The sequence below is a fragment of the Melozone crissalis genome, unplaced genomic scaffold, assembly GCF_028551555.1.
Source record: "Melozone crissalis strain CALT ecotype California unplaced genomic scaffold, PUWL_Pcris_2 ptg000156l_1, whole genome shotgun sequence".
Classification (NCBI taxonomy): domain Eukaryota; kingdom Metazoa; phylum Chordata; class Aves; order Passeriformes; family Passerellidae; genus Melozone; species Melozone crissalis.
Genome location: NW_026535927.1, coordinates 808,085 through 820,921, shown reverse-complemented (window position 1 = coordinate 820,921; position 12,837 = coordinate 808,085). Strand labels below are relative to the sequence as shown.

Genomic DNA, 12,837 nt, shown 5'->3' with positions numbered 1-12,837 from the left:
AGACAGATCTCTGCAGGACACTGCAAGTGTCATTGGGAAGCTGCTGTGGAGCTGGTAGGCTTAAAACACTGGTGACAAGATGTGGCTGTACCTCAGGCAACATTGGCTTTTGAATGGCAGTGTCAGAGGTGATACAGCAAGGAGGTGCATGCAAAAAATCCTTTCAAAGGTTGAAGCTGAATTTCTGGCATGCAAATGGAAATGCTGATTATTCCTTACTGATCTTAGATGCTGTCATGTCAAATCCACTTGCTTAGTGTCACTTCATAGCCACCCCTGGGACACTCCCTGAATTGTTGATAGGATTTAAGCACAGCACAAGAAGTTAAGTAGGAAACTTTGCTCAGTCTTTAGGGTACAGGCTGGAGACTGCTGAATTGGGGGGGGTGTTTGGCAGAGCTCATGGTAACTACTCCCTGTTGGAGGTAAGAAGTACCAAGATCTTTCTATAGAAGCTCTAGGAGAAGAAGGGAGAAGAAAGAGGGGGAAAACTCAGGAACAGACACACTGGTGTGTTGCAGACCTCTTTTATGAAAATTTCTTTCCTTAGGATTTTTCCTCCTGAGAAGCCAAGAGGCCTCAGGAACAAAATGTAAACAATCATTATCTGCTGCTATGGAATGCAACAGGTGCATCTGTGATTGGCCCATGTTGGATGTTTGTAATTAATGGCCAGTCACAGTCAGCTGGCTTGGACAGAGAGCCGAGTCACAAACCTTTGCTATCATTCTTTCCTATTCTATTCTTAGCCAGCCTTCTGATGAAATCCTTTCTTCTATTCTTTAAGTATAGTTTTAATGTAATATATATAATAAAATAATAAATCAGCCTTCTGAAACATGGAGTCAGATCCTCATCTCTTCCCTCATCCTAAGACCCCTGTGAACATGGTCACACTGTTGGGAGGGAGAGTAGAAACCCTAGAGGAAGACCCAAGACTTAAATTCATTTCATGGAAAGGAACTGAAGGTCATGGTGACTGGTGGGCCAGACTGATTCAACATGAAGAACTGAAATGATCAATTTTTAACAGAAAGAGTCTCAGAAGAGCATGTGGAGAAGATAATAAGCCCTGTTTTTTGTAACCATGCATATCCTCTGAGTGAGATGGACTTTGCTCCTGGTGGGAAAGCAGAGAAACTAGCCAAAGCCCAAAGATAACTCCAGAGCAGGGCACATTCCAGCAGAGCTGGGAAGCCAAGTGCACCAAACCTCTCAGAATTGCTGCCTTTGTCTTGTATTGAAGCTGCTGGAGCTGCCCTAGGCAGAGGAAAGTCAGTGGCTGCATGCAGCTGGTACACAAAAACACGTGACAAAGTGACATCAGCCTCCTGCTCTGGGGGCTCAGAGGAGCAGTGGACCTGTGTCAGACCCTGTGAACAGGGCATAGAGAGAATTTATCCTCTCGGCTCCCCGCCTCGCCCTGGTTTTTGTGCTGTTCTTTGAGGAGCAATGAAAGGATGTTCTGGTGCCACAGCCTCAGTCCCTGCCGTGCGCTGGGGCTGGAGCAGCCGCCCACCAAGGCAGCTCCTGGTGGAGGATGGGCCCGGCTGTTGCTATAACAACTGCACCTCTGTCTCGTTCCTTTTGAGAGATGGATTGCTGCTGGGGAGATGAAGCGCAGCAGCCTCTCCTCACTGATGAAAGCCCTGCCACAGCCTCCCCACACTGCCGTGCATCTGCTGGCTCTGCCACGGCCTGTCCGAGCAGCGCTGGCCAGGGTTTCAGGATGGGCTGCATCCCAACCCTTCAGCTCGGTGTGTGTTTGTGTTTCTGTGCCCCTGCCTCTCCTCCAACCGAGAGCCATTTAAAAAGTCAACCTGCCAAAATCTGACCTTTTCTCAGTCTGCGACTAGAGTTTTTTCAAAGGCTTATAAAGAACTGATAGTCCTGCTTCCCCCTCTTGTGCTTTGGGGTAGAAAACAGCAGTGAAATGAAGATTCATCAGCCAAGTATTTTGTGTGAATAAAGCTAAAAGTTTGTGAAGCTGAAAGGGGGTTGTTTTATTTCAATATTTTCCTTTGATTTTGATATTTTCCTTTTGTTTTTATTCTATGTGTCAACAATCTTCTGTTCCGAGACCTAAATCTCTCAGCTCCTGCTAATATCTTCACAATGCATGCCATAAAACATGCACAAACTGTGTGCTTGTACTGAGAAGGAGAGAGAGGGTACTTTAAAAGGTACTATTTTACTTCAGGGATTGTGTTTATAGAGGGAAGGGGAAGTGCTGGGGTTTTAGTCTAAGACACTCTGGAATCCTGATTGTGGTAAACTGTTTGCCAGTATATGCTCAGTGTAGGATATCCAAACCATTCAAGAGTTCATATGGTGATTGGGAATTAAATCAAGATATGAAAAGGAAATATTTCATTAAAATCATTTGATAAGAGTATTTCTGCATTGTACCTCAAAAAAAAGGAGATACATTTATTGTCATGGCTCCCAACTCCCCCAAAATGCTGGAATCAAGAGGCTTCCCCAGCATGTTGCCTTCTAACAAACCTTTCACATTAAGTCTTTGTCTACCTACAGTTTTTCAATGAGCAAACAAAGAAGACAAAAATATTAGTGCCTGTTAGCCCCCCCAAATCCAAAAGCTTCTGAAGGAGAACGATGTGGATAAACAAAATTAGAATAGATTTAATTTAATTTCTTTTTACAAAAAAGCACGACTTCTGTATGTTTCATATTTCATAGAAAATAGTTTTCATGTCAAGCTGCTTTTTGTTGTAATGCATAATAACATGATTATGAATATTTATATACTGGGCTAAAGTCACTGTCTATTTGTACAGGGGGACATACAAGTTCCAGCACATGATGAAACTTTAGGAACTGATATTTTTAGGGCTGGTTATTTGGTTATTTTCCACTAGATAGTTTTGATTTTTTTGGAAAATTCTTTTGAATTTGTATATTCATATACAAATAAGGTGATAGATTCAGGATAAAATGGTAAATGTTTTAAAACCTGGAAGTGTGAAACCATGTTAAAGCATATCACTCTCACCAATATTTTTGTAGAGTATTCATTCAAACTTGCAAAATGTATGGAGTCAGTTCACTTGTATTCCTCAGGAGATAATCACTCTCACTGGTCCCTGCCTTGTCATTAGGGAATTTTTTCCCCCATATTTTCCTTATAGAACTTTACTTCATGATGAGAAGCCTGCCACCATGTCCTGTTCTTACTTTATCCCAGCACTGATCAATATGAAGTTGGGGTAAAGGGCCATGACACATTTTGAACATTTCTTCAAATCCTGGTTTTGCCTGAGCATTCCCATTGGGCTCACTCTTGAGTCACTTGCTGTTGGGGGAATGCAGTTTTTCTGCTGTGGCAATAGGGACTTTGCAGTGTGATGGCTTAGGAGCTGAAATGGGTGATTTCAGCTGTAAATTGTGGGAGGGGCCCATTAAGGGCAGTATTTAAGTATACTATTTTTACATTTACATAAATATGCTATTTTAACCCATTACATCAACTGACCAACCTGTGCCAACACCTCACCATCCTCACCGGGAAGAATTTCTTACTAATATCTAACCTAAACCCACCTTCTGTCAGTTTGAATCCATTTCAAACTTGTCCTGTCACTTGTAGAAGTCCTTCTCCAGCTCTCTTGTAGGCCCTCTGGGTGCTGGAAGGTGCTATAAAGGTCTGCCCAGAACCTTCTCATCTCCAAGATGAGCATCCACACCTCTCCAAATTCAGGGTTTTGAGACCAGACACTGGAGAGGGGAGCCCAGCCATGGGGCAGAGGCTGTGGTTACAGGGCAGCTGGTCTGTGTGGCACCACAGAAGCACAAAGGGGAGGAATTTCTGCCTGCAGGAGGCTTGGCACACACTGGCTTTGTGCAGGGTGGAACAGGCAGTAAAGTCTTGGCCACTTATGCCAACAGTGACTTCCCACATTAAAAAGCTGATCTGCTCCAGTGAAAATCAAGGAGTTGATGGTCTGCTTAGGCTCATGGCACTGTCTTTCTGCCTGGCTCTCTGCAAAAGAGCAGCCTCACAGTAGCTTGGTGTCCCATGCACGCTGAGCTGTGGCTGCAGCAATGCCTGTGCTGGCCACATCCCTCTGCACTGTGTGATGAAAGAGGGGCAAGAGAAGGGCACAGCCTTCCCAGAACCCGGGCAAGATACGGGTTTGCTTGCCCATCTTATGCATGGGATGAAAGGGGGACCAGCCCTCTGGGAGGGGAGAAATAAATGAGATCTGGATTATGAGAAGAAAGAAGGTTGAGGACCTCTAGGTTAGGGAAGGGGTGGGAGTTGCATATCTGGGACTTTCCTACCAGTAAGAATACTTTAAAAACTGATAAAATCTTTCAGTATTTTGTCTTCTGTTGTTCTAGTATCAAGGATGCAAGCGTGTCCTGAAGGCGTTTGCTGGAGCTGTGACCTCTTTGCTTCCTCCCCTCCCCACTATTGTTTTTTGCCTTAGTGAAGAGAGACGCTTTTTTAGCCTGGTACATAAGTAAAGGACTCTGCTTGGGTGTGAGTGGGGAGGACTGCTGCTTGCTGCAGTTCTTTGCTATGCTTCTACAACCAGATTCAAAACTGATGTTAATACACTATTTTTTTATAAAATTCCTATATTCCAATTTATTTGCTTTTCTGTAGACTTGCCTGGCCATTATTTCTGTTAGCTATTTATGTTTTATGTTAGCCCTTAGCACATAGTCACATAGTTGATTCCTTTTTTTTTTTTCATTATTTGATTGAGTTAAAGTTATGCAAAGCACCTTCTGTTTTCTAGGGTGGATTTTTTTTTTCTCCCTTAAAAGTGATTCTCAATGTGTTAGCCAAGAACATAGGGCTAAGCAAATGAAACTATGCAATTTTTTTTTTGTCAACAACACATTTCAATATAAGTAGTCAATCAATTATATTGCAGTTACTTTTTTAAGAAGCTTCTAGAAACTTCCAACAACAACAAAAAAATTTGGAGTGACTAGTAAGTTTTAGTGATTCCTTTTTTCTCTTTTTTAAAATTCCATTTTAAGACTCCTCACTGTGTTAGGCACACTGTTTAAATCTTATCCCTGTATTAGGCACTAAAATGTCAAATTAGTCAACTTGCTCCCTAAATTTCTTGGAAGCTAGCACAGATTCAGCTTGGAAAGCACAGACATAAAATTTTACAGTTCTGCTTTCCTAGTCAAAGGAAGGTTTGGTTTGGGACAGTGGGAAGTGTTTGGTTGTTGGGGGGTTTTTAGACTGTGTTTTCAAAGTGATCGAGGCATAAGAATGAAATCAGAGAAACCTCCTAACCAGTTTTGAAACTTATTGTCACTGGCTTGATGAGGAGCCTCTTGTCACAGTGCCCATGAGCACTTCTTTTGCGTCTGCAAATGGTTAATTTTTTCCTTTCCTCTTGTTTTCTTTAAGCTTCAAGAGACAGTCAAAAGGAAGTTGGAAGGCGCACGTTCACCTCTCAATGGAGAGCAGCAGAATGGAGTTTGCGATGGGGGCTTTTCTCCAACCAGCAAGCGGACACGCAAGGATGGGCCAGGCATTGAGGCAATCAACAGCTTGCCCATTAATCTGCCTTTGCCTGCTGTTTCTCCTCTTCACCAGCTTGACATGAAAGCTCCTGTGCTCCTGCAGAACAGTGGAACTCACAGGAGTAGTCTGGAAGACTTGGGTGAAAACGGTGGGCTTTCTGAGATAAAGCTCCCTGTTAACGGCTGCAGCGAGCTGGATGATGGTTTTAACATCCTGCACAACAAGGAGCTAAAGCAAGAGCCCCTGGATGACTCCAACTGCATAGACACTTCTGAAACATCTCTTTCCAATCAGAACAAGCTCTTCTCAGACATTAACCTAAATGATCAGGAGTGGCAGGAGCTCATAGACGAGCTGGCGAACACCGTCCCAGAAGATGATATACAGGATTTGTTCAATGAAGACTTTGAAGAGAAGAAGGAGCCTGAATATCCCAGGCCTGCCACAGAGACTCAGGAGAGCGCGAGCGTGAAAAGTGATCCATCCCATTCTCCATTCACTCATGTCCCATTGGGATCTCCCCAGGTCAGACCATCTTCTTCCGGTCCTCCATTTTCCAACATCTCCTCAGGCTCCAGCGTTGCCTCAGCATCCAGCGCGCCGCTGGCCCCAGTCCCTGCTGGCTCTCCAGCAAATTGTGTGGTGCAGTCCCCTCAGACCCCCGGCCAGGCCCACACTCCCGGACAAACGCAGGGGCGCTCCGGGAATGGCTTCCTGATGAGCGCGGCCTCGGCCGTGGCGGGCTCAGGGCCTGGCCCCAGCGCTGACCTGTCCCCAGCCGAGCAGCTCAAGCAGATGGCAGCCCAGCAGCAGCAAAGGGCCAAGCTCATGCAGCAGAAGCAGCAGCACCCAAATCAGCCCTCAAGCTGGTCACCAGGGGGGCCTCCATCCAGTCCCTACGGAGCACCCTTCAGTGCAGACAAACCAAATAGCCCAATGATGTATTCTCAAGCCTTTAACAACCAAAACCCTGTAGTGCCTCCTATGGCAAACAACCCCCAGAAGACCACAATCAATAACTACCTCCCTCAAAATCATATGAACATGATCAGTCAGCAGCCAAATAATTTGGTCACAAACTCCTTGGGCAAGCAGCCCAATCTGCTTTCTTATGGCAACACCAAACCTCTGACCCATTTCAGCACTGAGCTGGGTCAGATGATGGCCCCGGCAATGGCAAACCCCGGGAAGAACACCATGGTGCCCTACATCCAGCAGCAGCAGCAGGCCCAGCAGGCCCAGGTGCCAGCCCACGTGGCACACCTGAGCGAGGAGCAGAAACGCATGCTCATCATGAAGCAGAAAGGAATGATAAATCAGCCCGTGGGATATGCAGCACTCCCTGCCCTTGGTCAGGTAAGTGAGTGCACAACCAGAGGCTGATACAAGGGCTTTGTACAGTGGGCCTCTTGTGTTGCTAATACAGAGTCTGACACCTCTTTGTGCAGTCTCCTCCATTTGTCTCCTCTTTCTCCTGGAAAATATGGAATGTCATTGCAGATGCTTCTTGGATTTTTCATGTGGTATTGCAGCCTGATTATTTTAAGAACTGAAATTATGTTGCACTATGCTTCAGTTGTTAATTCAGTGCTCTCTCCCTGTGTCTCTTCTGATGAGTGCTTGGGGCCACTCTGGGAAATTTTGAGTTAGAAGTCATTCTTCCTTGGAGGGTTTATTTCCTTTTTTTTGTAATGCAAGACTTGGTGGTTGTGGATCCCAAACCACTGCATGGCTTAGTTCACCACAGTGTAGCGAGCATTGTGAAAAAAAGATGGAGCAGCTGGTCCCTTCTTCTTGGGGTAGAGATCAAGCTACCTCTAAACAGCATTTTTGGCATTTTGGCTCTGGGAGCAAAGGAAAAATATTTTGGGTTCTGAGTGCTTTTGGTTTTAACTGGAAAAAGTAAGAACAACAGAATGCTTTTAGTGGTGCTTGGGCCATGATGATGAGATGGTTTATTCTGGGACTTTCAAGTAGTCGTTAGCAACCCCAAGTATTTTGTCTTTCAGCAAGAGGCTAAAGCCATGTTGGCTTCAGAGCCCTGGCATCACTGTCTCGTGTATTCCATGCTAAGCTCTGGTGCAGCAGTTGCCAGGCGTGGGGAATACTTTGTAATGAGTTAATAACCAGTTGGAATATTGCTTATATCAATGCCCTATCACCTCCTCGGTCAGCAGGGTGTTCCTAGCTGTGCAGCCCCTGTAAAGATCTGCCCATGGAAAGGTTCAAGAACAAATTTTCTAAATGTTGTATTGAGAGTTTTAAAATGGATTAAAGTTAATAATCAATTCTCAAAGTGATGTCTTTGCAGAAGTTATGTGCCACCAAAACAGGTCAAGAAATCTGATATACACCAATAGTGTACAATACACTCATAGAATTGATGGTTGATCATTTTAGCATAACATCTTTTCACCAAATTAGCTGTTTACACACCACCTACAGGGAATACTTCATTCTGAGCATGGTTTAGCTGTGACTCACACTGTAATGCATGTAGAAATACAGCAAATTTTGTTATTCCTTCAGCTTATGGAGTTTGGGGATCAACCAATAAGGAGAAGTAGGAGCTTTACCAGGTCAGACCACATCACATATTATTTAAAGTTAACTGCAAAACAAAAAGAAATGTTCATCTGCCTCGTGGTTTTGGTTCAGGATGTATGGTGACAGCTCAAAGGTTCATATTTTTATATTAATTCTGCTTGCCTATTTTATTAGACATAGGTGATCTAAAGCCTCTTCTTTTGGAAAAGGCTTATCTAGAGAAATATTGCAATAATGACTTAGACTGTAATTGTAGCTACAGGTTTGTCATTTTGTAACTAAGAGGCGGAGGATGCTTGGTCATGCTGCCAATGCTTTATTGTTTCTTGCCTTTGCTTTTGTTAAATCTGCTGAACTCAAAGACCCATCAAAGAGCTGAGAGGATGACCTGCCTGTGTGGAAGAGTTAATGCCATCTCCTCCATTTCATAAGTTGAGAAATTCATGTTAATATCTCTCTGCAATTCCACAATATGAATGGATAGCCAAGGTTTCATTTATCTAATCTCATTCAGTTCCTTTTTTCTTATAAGTGTAGGAAAAACTGGATATTTGGATAGAATTAGATATTCTTTCATAAACAAGTCCAGATATTAAGTCATTTCTGTGACTTATAAAGAAGAAGCTTAGGGCAGAGCCATACATAGTTTGTTATAGTCAGGGATAGTTTGTTTGAGTCAGGGATTTTTTCAGAGGTGCCCTGAAGGTAATTTTGATGGGATTTTTTTTCTGGAGCGGAGTGTTAAATCCAGAGGCAGATTCTGACTCGTCGATATCCAAAAAACCTCATGGTCGGTCCTGACTTGTCTACCTTACCAAGACTCTTTCCTACCAATATTACCTCATACCTGACTGTTCTCCCCTTGGTCAGACTCAGAATTCCCTGCTCTCTACCTTGCTCCATGTCCCCTGATCTGCCCCAAAACCATTTGTTAGTTTGTGAGCATGTGGCAGGTGTTGCCCGTTTTTGGTCTTGTTTTTTTCTGGGTGGTTCTTCCATTCTTACTTGGCTGGGGCTCATAGGCTAACCCAGCAAGTAGATTTGCACAGATTTGCTTGGTATTTGAGGGATAGAGATTCTCTTCTCTTGTGGTTCTCATGTCATAATAAAAGAAATCAGTTCCCCCCTCAAGACACAACAATCGCTTTGTTTAGACTTTTTATATTATTTTAGAAATAAAAGGGAGAAAACCTGAACCCACCTCCTTCTCAAAAATTACACTGTTTTTTAAGCTAAAATGTTCCATTAAGTTTTTGAGATCTATGCAAGGTTTTATGTGAGGCAATTTTTCTCTTCTTCCTCAAACCAAAAAGTAATTTCAAACTGAAGAAAAGTAAAAAGGTTTTCTTTGGGAAATTTAGAAATAATTAACTGTGCTTTTTCTTAGTTCCAGCTGTTCTATATGAATGCATAATGGTAAGAAAAAAAACCAGCCCAAAGGAATAACTGTTGAATGGCTGAGGCAAAATTTGATGTTTGGAGCCAAGTGTGTGAGGGAAAGTAATGAGAGGTCAAAACAAAACAGAATTCTCTGTGGGTGTAAGAACAGTAAAACTAGACTGCAGCTATTTGCCTGCATGGGACTGTGAGAATGCTGCAATTGTTTCCTAATGAAACCACTAGTTATTTTGTTTAAAATTGTAGAGATGCGAATGAAGGAGAGAAATGACACCATCCTGCAAGCATATTTCATATTTAATTATCTGCCCTTTGTTTTAATCTTATGCAATCAAGATGCATCATCTGCTCAGTCTGGTTTTGCATGCCAAAGTGAATACTGCTAAATCCTCCAAGTTACTGCTGGTAGAGAGCTGAAACCAGTTGTTCCATTGCTTGGCTAGAGAATGTGTCAGAATAACTGGTCTTTTCCACTTTATAAAACACAGTTGAAGTGGTAACTCTTTGATTCATAGAAACTTCTCCATTTGTTTAAGATTTATAAAAATACAGCGTTGTGTGATTTTTTCCTTGTCAAGTTTCATGAAGACTTACAGTGTGTATTATTCACATCTGTAAAGAAAATGTTTTGTGTTATTTTTAGAAGCAGATATTTTGTATTACTGACTGCACAAAATGTATATTAAATGTCCTCTGTTTTACTTCTTTTCCTTCCTACATGATCTAGGTTGCTACATAAAGAGCAGTTTGTCCTGTTATTTAGTAAGATCCAATAGTTTAATGATTCAGTGTGTGCCAATCAACTCTCCTTCAGTTTTATTCATTACAACTGCAGTTGTGAAGCACTGTGGTTTTGAAAAGTCTATAGCCAGTAGCAGCATATTTTTACATAGAGTGCTACCCTTTCCTGGTGGTTTTTTGTGCCATTTTTTTCCTGAAAGCGCAAGTTAGCATCATCAGTTTTAGCTTTCCAATCTCATAGCCCATTCCAGCTGCTCTGAGCTCAGCATGCACCTGACCTGTGTCTGTGTGAAGGAGTGCTCTCTGATGGTCAGTCTGTACTCCCGGCATGGCTAGGATGTTCCACATCACCACCAAGGTGTACCTCACATCTCTGACTTCGTATTTTGTCTTTCATTTTATCTTTGTGGGTCCTATTTCTGATGCTTTCCAAAACATTTCTAAATAGTCAAGCCTTATGCCACATAGAAGCATTAGGTTATCGGTATGTGTGTTCCCTGCAGAAAGATTTCCTAACGTTGCAACGTGTGAGTGTCCATAGTAGGAACACTCAAGATCTCTTGAAAGACTGTCCAAGTGAGTGGTTAAGTGCAGATTTGGAGTCCTTTGCTCAGGAGGTTCTGCCAAACCCCAGCTGATGCATCTAATTTGCTGAAGAACGTGGCTTCTGCTCTCTCAGCAAAGATTTCATTCCTCATGGGCAATGGGAAGCTTGCCCTCTCTATGTTAATGCTCACCAGCTCAGTGTTGTCTGCCACAGCCAAACTTGTTAATAAGGAGGGGAGCAGATCAGCTGCTCCCTGTATTCTTTGTTCTGTTGTTGCATTCTGGAGTCCTCCCACTCACACTCAGCCCCTTTTTCATGTGTGAGAGGAACATTTTGTGTGCCTTAGCCTGCAAGCATATCTTACACACTGGGACAAAGCCACCCATTCTGTGGCAGCACATCTCCCAGACAGGGGCTTAGTCCTCATTTACACCCGGTGGGAGCTTGTTAGCAGCTCTTCCTGGACAGTAAGAGAGGAGCTGCCCGGAGAGGACCAAGTACCTCATGAGAAAGCAAGCCCAACTTTAGCAGCATTGTCACAAAATTGCATTTCCTCTGTCTCCTTTTCGCTTCTGTTTCACACTTGGGCAGTGTTAAAGCTGATTACTCACTCCAGAGGCTTAGTCTTTGGCTCATGCCAGTACCCTTCTGTTGAATCTGTTCTGTCAGATCTCTCACTTCTGGTTAAAATCTGGTTTGAGAAACAGGTAAACATGTGAAATGCCTTTTGTTTGGAGAAACTGGAGAAAAGTCTGTGTCTTTGAAAAATAGAAAGAAAAAAATTTGAAAGTGTCTACCTAGAGAGAGTGTAAGGTCTGTCCTGAGATGACTCCTCCTTTTGTGACATGACATTCCTTGAAGAGTAAACATCCTCAAAAGCATCTGACTTTTAAAATCATTTTTGTACATAGTATTGCCTAGAGAAAGCAAGATTCCTGAGACTGCCCAGCATGCACTTTCCAGGGAATTATTTTTCCAGTGTGTATTTATTTCCCTCTGAATCCAGCAGGTTGGGGGGATTTTTTGTTTTTGTTGGTTTTTTTTGTTTCAATCTGTCCTATATTATTTGTCTGCTTCTTTTCTCTCTCCCACTACTCCATAAGGCATTTTTCTTTCTCTCTGTCTAAGTTCCCTGCTGAAGTTTACCTCCTGTTTCCCCTCATCCAGCTTTTATCTCTCTACTTCCCCTCCTTACCCCTTTAATAGCACAGGACCTTTTTCTGGTGTTGTCACAGCTCACAGGAAATTACTGCAGACACCATGGCTTTCTGTGGTCTGTATACCTCTGGCAGATGGAAATAGTATGAAATATTTGTTGTCATAGTAAATGGTTTTTTAACCAGTCATGGGACAGGTGAAGAACTGGGGAATCTCAGCTATAATCTCACTAATGTTGCAGCACCATCCATGAGATGAATTTGGCCTCTACATCTGCAGTCTGACTGCTAATCCATCTCAACCAGAATTGCAGCGTTCCAGACTATGGAACAGCTTCACTGGATTGAGATTATTTGCAGTGTGCCCTTATCACAGATGGCTGAAACAAAACAAAACAGGTAGGAATGTTCTATTGTTAAGTGGCATAGGACATGCACACCCTAGGGGATTTGTCTATGGCAGGAGAATGCAGTAAATTAGGGTTACAAACCCTTGCAGCCTTGCAGATGGAAAAGCAATTTTAAGTGATTTTTTTGGGAGAGTAACTTTCAAACCCCCCATATCATGTGAAACTGGTCCCATCACTTGAAGACAACTTCACTGTTCTCACAGACGTGCATAGAACAGAAATATTTAAAGCCTTTTAAGACATTTCTGGCATAATTACTATGTGTATCACAAACTACACAGTGTACATGGATGTATTGTAAAATTTAGTGTATGTGGTCAGTCTGAAGATGCATTCACTTTATCCATCTGACTCCGTGGGGGTTGCTAGTCCAGAATCAAGGAGAATAATTTCTGTGGTTCCCCAAGCACCTGCTCACATCCCCCAGGTAAAAGGAACACAATGGGGAAACTGTATGTACCAAAAAGCTTGTGTGTCTGCAGTGGGTGAAGCTCTGGGTGTCAGTGTGATTGATTTTCAGTT

At 42.9% G+C, this 12,837-nt stretch overlaps 1 protein-coding gene across 1 annotated transcript in view; it reads left to right on the top strand.

Annotated features, from left to right (window-relative positions):
* The window catches only part of LOC128948762 (mastermind-like protein 3), a 29,642-nt gene that overhangs the window by 3,307 nt on the left and 13,498 nt on the right, over positions 1-12,837 (top strand). Inside the window, exon 2 of the mRNA XM_054293526.1 lies at positions 5,399-6,871. Coding sequence (XP_054149501.1) covers positions 5,399-6,871 — 1,473 coding nt within the window. The remainder of the gene's footprint in view (positions 1-5,398; positions 6,872-12,837) is intronic.